The sequence below is a fragment of the Garra rufa genome, chromosome 25 (assembly GCF_049309525.1).
Source record: "Garra rufa chromosome 25, GarRuf1.0, whole genome shotgun sequence".
NCBI classification, from domain to species: domain Eukaryota; kingdom Metazoa; phylum Chordata; class Actinopteri; order Cypriniformes; family Cyprinidae; genus Garra; species Garra rufa.
This window is the reverse complement of record NC_133385.1, coordinates 26,305,277-26,314,444: the sequence shown is the minus strand read 5'-3', so window position 1 is coordinate 26,314,444 and position 9,168 is coordinate 26,305,277. Positions and strand designations below refer to the sequence as shown.

The 9,168-nt window shown below is 27.2% G+C and overlaps 1 protein-coding gene across 1 annotated transcript in view; it reads left to right on the top strand.

Moving 5' to 3' along the window:
• Window positions 1-8,773, top strand: part of LOC141301723 (annexin A2-A-like) — a 10,629-nt gene extending 1,856 nt beyond the window's left edge. Inside the window, 12 exon segments of the mRNA XM_073831918.1 lie at window positions 993-1,083; window positions 3,359-3,453; window positions 3,537-3,650; window positions 3,740-3,830; window positions 3,905-3,984; window positions 4,096-4,155; window positions 5,833-5,926; window positions 6,013-6,033; window positions 6,036-6,107; window positions 7,923-7,981; window positions 8,134-8,256; window positions 8,355-8,773. Coding sequence (XP_073688019.1) covers window positions 993-1,083; window positions 3,359-3,453; window positions 3,537-3,650; window positions 3,740-3,830; window positions 3,905-3,984; window positions 4,096-4,155; window positions 5,833-5,926; window positions 6,013-6,033; window positions 6,036-6,107; window positions 7,923-7,981; window positions 8,134-8,256; window positions 8,355-8,414 — 960 coding nt within the window. The 3' untranslated portion in view covers window positions 8,415-8,773.
• The last annotated feature ends 395 nt before the right edge of the window (window positions 8,774-9,168 follow it).

The following is a 9,168-nucleotide window of genomic DNA, read 5'->3' as shown; positions in this document are numbered from 1 at the left end:
AAAGAAGATTTTGAAAATATAAAATATATAAATATTTTATAAATAAAAACAAAAAAATAAATCAAAACAATAAACAATATATAAATGCTGATAAAATAAATCAATCAATAACTAATATTTTTTGGGGAAAATTATATTTTATAAATAAAATATTTTATAAATAAAAATATAATTAAACAAAATAAAATACATTTTTTTATAAATATACATATATATTTATATTTATTAAATAAATCAAAACTAAAAAATACATAGTTTAGAAATCAATACAAACTAACATTTTGAAAAAAGATAAAGATTATCTAGTGTTGTTCTTATATATTTACAAAAATTATATATATATATATATATATATATATATATATATATATATATATATATATATATATATAAAAATGCATATTTTCTAAATATACATATTTATTAAATAAATCAAAACAGAAGAAAATAAATAACTAATATTTTGAAAAATATACTTTATATATTATATATTTTATAAATAAATAACTTAGTGTTATTCTGTCTGTATTTATATAAATGATATAATCTATTATTTATAGAAATCAATAAATAAAACTAAATAAATTGAAACACAATAAAAAAATACATGTTTATAAAAGAAATAAATAAACATATTTTGAGAAAAAACAAATAAATATAAATTAATAAACAAATAGATACATTTATTCAAAATAAAAACAAAAACAATAAAAATAAAAATATAAATGTTTATGAAAGGAATCAAGATAGATCGATATAGATACAATTATGTAAATCATTATGTAAATACTAAAATATAATTTTTAATTAATTTAATTAAAATTAAATCAATCTATATTAAAACTATAACAATAAAAACCAATTTAAAAATATTTGATATAAATGCATATAAAAATAAGTGAATAAGTGAAAAAAATGAATGATGTGCATATATAATGTGTATATATATAAAAAAATTGTTTATGTAACTATCCCATTGTTCCTTTCTACAGGGGGATCCCACATACCCCACTGTGCATCCAGAGCCGAATTTTGATCCAGATAAGGATGCTGCCAGAATCGAGACTGCTATCAAAACTAAAGGTGAGAGAGCAGAACCGCTGTAACATCATGATTTTATGTGAGCACTCAGATGTATTTGTGGCATCTTGTTCAAGCCTGTAATCTGATGATGATTATGGGCCATTAAATAAACAATAGACATTCATGCTCGGTTGTGGGTTTTGACCCGGCCCTTGTCTTTGTGTGCTGTGTCTGTAATAAAGTCAAAATGGTCCTGAGCGGGCAGCAGTGGTAGAAGTGAGTCATCATCCTGTCTGGAAGAGATTGAACCGCATGTGGAACATTTTCAGGCCAACGCCTGATTGCAGCAAGCAGATTTCCTCCCCCTCCATGACTCTATACTTCATTCCACTTTAGAAACTATTAAGTAACACTCTTAGGGAAAAAACTACATGCATATATGACGCTTTCAGATGATTCAACATCTTCCAATTGACCAAGTTGTACAAAAATATCCAAAATAATAGACGTTCTAAGCATTTATGATTTTAAATGTGTACAATTATTGTGAAATGTTATGTTTAATGTAAAAAAAAAAAAAAATTACATTAACATTTTACGTTTACATTTTGACATTGCAAAGGCAATGTCTATGTTAACTATAATATACAACAATTATTAAAAGCATTATTAGACCAAAAGTATATAATATAATAATATATTACACACTAATAATAATTATCATTATAATTATCATATAATACACACTAAAAACTGTTTTAGAAAATGATATAAATATATATTCAAAGAAATTAATCAAAAATAGTATTCTAAAATAAATACGATTAAAAGGAAAAATACAAAAAATACTATTTAATCTTAGAGATTATATATAAAAATATAATATATATGAAAATATAAAATACATAAATATAATATAAAATTATATATACATATATTAGATCCAAATCTCCTAATAACTGTTAAAATATATATACACACACAATCATAAATACTATATATATATATATATATATATATATACTCAAAAACACTATTATTAAAATATATAAAAATATTTTGAACCAATAGATCATTCAAAAAATGAATAAATAAATATAAAAAAATATATATATTTATATGTACTACTAAAAACTTTTTAGAAAATTGTATAAATATATAAAATATCATTCTAAAATAAATGTAAATTTTAAATAAATATATTTATTTTTATGTTTATAAATATAAATTAAAAATAAATATTAACAAATACTATTTAATATTATAGAAAATATATAAAAATATAATGTATGTAAATATATATATATATATATATATATATATACATACATATATAAATACAAAGAAATAAATCATTAATACTACTATTATAATATGTAAAAAATAAAATTTAAAAAATCGTGTAAAAAGACTAAACTAATATTAAATTATATATACATGTATTAGATAACTCCTAAAAACTATGTAAAAAGTAAAAAAAATATATATATTTTGCAAAAAAAATGTGTGTATATATATAAAGAAATCTATTAAAATATGATTATTAATATATAATTAATTAATTAAAATGACATTTATTTTTATATGTTTTTTTACATTTATTTTTGATAGATATAAAATCTAATATGTGACCCTGGACCACAAAACCAGTCTTAAGTGTAAATTTGTCGAAATTGAGATTCTTATGTCATCTGAAAGCTGAGTAAATAATAAAAAAAAAGCTTTCCATTGATATATTGTTTGTTAAAATAGGATAATGTTTGGCTGAGATACAACTATTTGAAAATCTGGAATCTGAGGGTGCAAAAAAATCTAAATATTGAGAAAACCGCCTTAAAAGTTGTCCAAATGAAGTTCTTAGCAATGCATATTACTAATCAAAAATCAAGTTTTTATATATTTATGGTAGAAAATGTACAAAATATCTTCATGGAACATGATCTTTACTTAATATGCTACTGATTTTTGGCATAAAAGAAAAATCAATAATTTTGACCCATACAATGTATTTTTGGCTATTGCTACAAATATACCCCAGCGACTTAAGACTGGTTTTGTGGTCCAGGGTCACATATATCATTATACTACTAAAACACTATGCAATATAAGTAAATGCATATACAAAAATCTGTAAAAAAAATACTTATATTTATTTTATTAAATACTTATAGAATATTATTAAATACACAAAAATATTTTGGACATATAAACATAAAAAAAGGTCAGGTTACATATCATGTTTAGTAAATGATATTCTCATTTGGTAAAGTGACATTTTGAATAAACTGATTAAACTTTGATTAAAAATAAATAAACATGCTGATTTTTGTTTTAGGGGTGGATGAGCAAACCATAATTGATGTCCTGACCAAACGTACATATAACCAACGGAGAGAAATCGCGTTTGCATATGAAAGAAGAACCAAGAAGGTCAGTGTTTATATTTTACGCACTTCTGTATTGATCTATCCTTGTCTATTTCTTGTAATAATACTCATTTATCACACTTTTAGGACATGATCTCAGCTCTGAAGGGAGCTCTGTCTGGCTCTCTGGAAACGGTTATCCTGGGTCTCATGAAGAGCACTGCCCAGTACGACGCCTCCGAAATCAAAGCCTCCATCAAGGTAAATGAAACATCAAAGACATGTCTTATTGCATAGACAAAAAGGAAGTGAAATTTAGATCTGCAAAAGCATAATCTGTGTGTTTGCAGGGTCTGGGAACAGATGAAGAGTCTCTGATTGAGATTGTCTGCTCTCGAAGCAATCCTGAGCTCATGGAGATCAAGAAAGTCTACAAGGAATGTGAGTATGGGAGTGTTTAAGTGCACTTATTAGGAGCATGAGATTGTGATGTTAACCTGTGTGTCTCATGGCAGTGTTTAAGAAGGAGCTGGAGAAGGATGTGGCTGGAGATACTTCAGGAGACTTCGGGAAACTCCTGCTGGCTCTGGTTCAGGTGGGCTACACTTTTTGTGTGCTTTAACTAGTATGTGTCTGGATTAAGATCTTGAGGATTTGTATTTAACGTAATATTTGTATTTCTCCAACCGTGATGGATCCACATCAGGCCAAGAGAGCCGAGCCCAGCTCCGTCGTTGACTACCAGAGCATCGATGAAGATGCCAGAGTCAGTTCTTGTGGTTTTTCTCTCAGCATTTTATTGAAACATTAAAAAATAAGTATCTAAATGTAACATTTAGAAATCAAGAATAGTTAACTTTACTATATAATACATTTATATTTTTATAATCATTTATTTTTATATAATGTTACATAAAAATTTGAAATGTATTTTGTACTATTTACATTTTAAAATATTAAATTTGTTTTAAAAATAAAAATACACATATATACGACATAAAATTATATATTATTTATATCCTATTAGTTATATTTACTTAGGTAAACTTTAGGTAAAATATTTACATTTTATATACTATTTATTTGCATTAAGTATATATTAAACTTTATATATATATATATACATATACACACACACACACACACACACACACACACACACACACACACACACACACACACACACACACAATAAATATGATTAAAGTGAAGTCATGTATACATTAACTTCAGTTAAATATTCAACTTAAAAAAAAACAAATATTTACACACACTTGTTTATATGCAATACACACACACACACACACACACACACACACACATATATATATATATATATATATACAGTACATTATATATTAATAAAAAAAGATATTATTTATACTATTTATTTGCATTTTGAGGTAATTAAACTTCAGTTTAAAAAAAAATAAATATTCATTTACATTCATGTATAATACGTAGAAAGTATATATTTATTAATTTATTGATATTATTTAAATATTTTTTAATAAATATTTATATACAATATGCAATATATATCAATTATATGTTGATAAAAAATGATATATGATTTATATTATTTATTTGCATTTTTATGTAAATATTAAAGTTGAGGTTTTTTTAATATATATGTATAAACATTTATGGACAATATATAGAAATTCTATATTATTTATATAATATTTATTTGCGTTTACTGCAGTTAAATAATCAACTTTTTAAAAACTAATATTTACACACATTAATTGATATGTAATATATATAAATTATTAATAAAAATATAAATAAATATTTAACTTTAGTTTTTAAAATTAAATATTTATATACAATATGCAATATGTATAAATTATAATATGTACACATTCATGTATATGCAATATATAAATTATATATTGATAAAAAAACTAATGTTTATACAATTTATTTGCATTTTTTTGAATTATTTAACTTTAGTTTTCAAAAATAAATATTTATATACATTCTTGTATAATATAGAAATTATATAATTCTTAAAATTATACATTAATTATATACTATTTATTTACATTTAATTCAGTTCAACATTTAACTTAAAAAATAAAATATTTACATACATACATACACACACATATATATATATATATATATATATATATATATATATATATATATATATATATATATAAATTAGACATTATTTGAAGACTATTTATTTTCATTTTTCAAGTAAATAATAAACTTAAAATTATTTATATACATTTATTCATATATTATTTATATATATATATATATATATACTTAAGTTAAATCTTTATTTATAATATATATATACTTTTTTACATTTATTGTAAGTTATGTATATTATACTTTTTTAAATAAATTGTATATACATTTATTTATATGTAATCAATTAATTTCTTTATATACTATTTATTTACAATATGTATAATCTACTGTACAGGCCCTGTATGAGGCTGGCGTCAAACGAAAAGGCACTGATGTGAAGTGCTGGATCACCATCATGTCCGAGAGAAGTGTTCCTCACCTCCAGAAAGGTTTGTGTGCCTTTCAACCCTTCTTTCCATCTCATAAGACACTACCACACATATCATTAATATGCTTCTGTGTGTTTTCTTTATAGTGTTTGAAAGATACAAGAGCTACAGCCCTATGACATGCAGGAGAGCATCCGCAAAGAGGTGAAAGGAGATCTGGAGAAGTCCTTCCTTACCTTGGGTAAGACTTTTTTCAGAAGACTCCATGAAACTCAGCTTTGCTTCAAATGTTGATGTACATCCTGTGGAAACATAAGTTAGGATGCGATATGGTGAAGTACCAGTCCATTTTTTATATATCTCAGGCAACCTGAGCATTAGTGGAAGCCATAAACACAACAAAAGTATGATTGCTAGTCAGGTGGGACTAAAAGCTAGATATTCTATAGAAACTGCTTTATTTGTTCATTTTAACCCAACTTTTCTTCAAATGTTGATGTATAACCTGTAGAAACAGGAAGTTAGGATGGGATATGGCGAAGTTCTAGTCCATTTTTTGTATAGCTAGCCATCAAGCAAACTAAATATTAGTAGAAACCAAGAAACACATTTGCTAATGCTAGTCAGGTCGGACTAAAAGCTATAAAGTCTTTAGAAACTTATTTAATGTTCATTTTAACCCAACTTTCCTTCAAATGTTGATGTAAAACCTGTGGAAACAGGAAGTTAGGATAGGATATGGTGAAGTACTAGTCCATTTTTTGTATAGCTAGCCATCAAGCAAACTAAATATTAGTGGAAGCCAAGAAACACAACAAAAGTATGATTAGCTACTTGCTAATGCTAGTTAGATGGGACTAAAAGCTAGAAAGTCTTTAGAAACTGCTTTAATGTTCATTTTAACAAACCTTTCCTTCAAATGTTGATGTATAACCTGTGGAAACAGGAAGTTAGGATGGGATATGGCGAAGTACTAGTCTATTTTTTTTTGAATAGCTAGCCATCAAGCAAACTAAATGTTTGTAGAAGCCAAGAAACACAACAGAAGTATGATTAGCTACTTGCTAATGCTAGTCAGGTGGGACTAAAAGCCAAGAAATTCTTCAGAAACTGCTTTAATGTTTATTTTAACTCAACTTTTCTTCAAATGTTGATGTATAACCTGTGGAAACAGGAAGTTAGGATGGGATATGACTAAGTACTACTACATATTTTGTATAGCTAGCTTTTAAGCAAACTAAATATTAGTGGAAACCAAGAAACACATTTGCTAATGCTAGTCAGGTGGGACTAAAAGCCAAGAAACTCTTCAGAAACTGCTTTAATGTTTATTTTAACTCAACTTTTCTTTAATGTTGATGTATAACCTGTGGAAACAGGAAGTTAGGATAGGATATGGCTAAGTACTACTACATATTTTGTATAGCTAGCTTTTAAGCAAACTAAATATTAGTGGAAACCAAGAAACACATTTGCTAATGCTAGTCAGGTGGGACTAAAAGCCAAGAAACTCTTCAGAAACTGCTTTAATGTTTATTTTAACTCAACTTTTCTTTAATGTTGATGTATAACCTGTGGAAACAGGAAGTTAGGCTGGGATATGGCTAAGTACTACTACATATTTTGTATAGCTAGCTTTTAAGCAAACTAAATGTTAGTGGATACCAAGAAACACATTTGCTAATGCTTGTCAGGTGGGACTAAATGCTAGAAAGTTTTTAGAAGCGTTTTTATTTGTTCATTTTAACCTAACTTTCCTTCAAATGTTGATGTATAACCTGTGGAAACAGGAAGTTAGGATGGGATATGGCGAAGTACTAGTCGAGTTTTTGTATAGCTAGCCATCAAGCAAACTAAATGTTAGTAGAAGCCAAGAAACACAACAAAAGTATGATTAGCTGCTTGCTAATGCTAGTCAGGTGGGACTAAAAGCCAAGGAAGTCTTCAGAAACTGCTTTAACGTTCATTTTAACCATCAAATCCGATGTTTTTAGAAGTGAGAAAGCTACTATTAGCTCAGCGGCTGAATCTAATCTCCACGTCTTTTCTTCCTCAGTTCAGTGCTTTGAAAACAAACAGCTGTATTTCGCCAACAGACTGCAAGACGCCATGAAGGTAAGAGACGTTTCATCTACTAACACTTTTTACTTTTTCATGGGCTTGGAAGAAAGCATTTGTAATGTATCTGCTGACGTTTCAGATGTCTTGCAGTGGAATTGCATCAGGCGGCTGCGGTTCTCTTTTAACGCTGCATTTGTGTCTTTCAGAGCAAAGGAGCTAAGGAAAAGTTGCTGACCCGGATCATGGTGTCCCGATGCGAGGTGGACCTCAAGAAGATCAGACAAGAGTTCAAGGCCCATCACGGGAAGTCTTTGTACCAGACCATTGCTGTAAGTTCCTGTTATATTACTATATGCCAATGTGGAAAACTGTGGGATCAGATATTAATGAGCCTCTAAATATGTATTTCTGTGTTTAATTTTCTCAGGAGCACACGAAGGGAGACTACCAGAGGGCTCTGCTGAGTCTCTGCGGTGGAGACGATTAGGTCGACCGTCCTGACGGAGTCTGGGAAGCACTACGAGAAGGACGTGAGCTCTGTGCAGGTCCAGACATAGATCTCCTGTGCCTAGCCTTGAATATAGTCCCTACTTCAGCTTTAGAGACAGGCATCCAGTAAACATGCACTCGCTTAGACTGGAAATAACCATGCGTTTTTCATTAAGAAGGACCGCAAAATGAACAATGCAAGATTTGCCATATATGGTTACACAGCCCTTTAGAGACAGAGTCTCCGTCAAATATAGAGAATGATATTAGTGCATTTTTGAAGTTCTTGCACGAGCATGTACACTTGTCCGTTTACCCCATTTTTCTATAGTAAGAAATAAAACAAACAAAAAAACATTTGTCTCTGCTTCATTATTTTATTTTTCTTTCTTTGAAAAACTTTGAACAACATCTGTCTGTCTATCTATCTATCTATCTATCTATCTATCTATCTATCTATCTATCTATCTATCTATCTATCTATCTATCTATCTATCTATCTATCTATCTATCTATCTTTGTTTTTCATTTAAATTATACTTAGAAAGATCTCTTTAAAAATATATATATGGTCACTTTTAAATGGAACACATTTAACATTTATTAATATCTTGCTTGATCATTTAAAATGTGTTTTTGTGTTGCTTAAAATATGTTTGTGCTCATTTAATTTAAATATAATATAAAGAATAAGTTAATAATAATAAAAAATGAGAGATTATATTTGATCTCTATCTTTTATTGTAATGTTT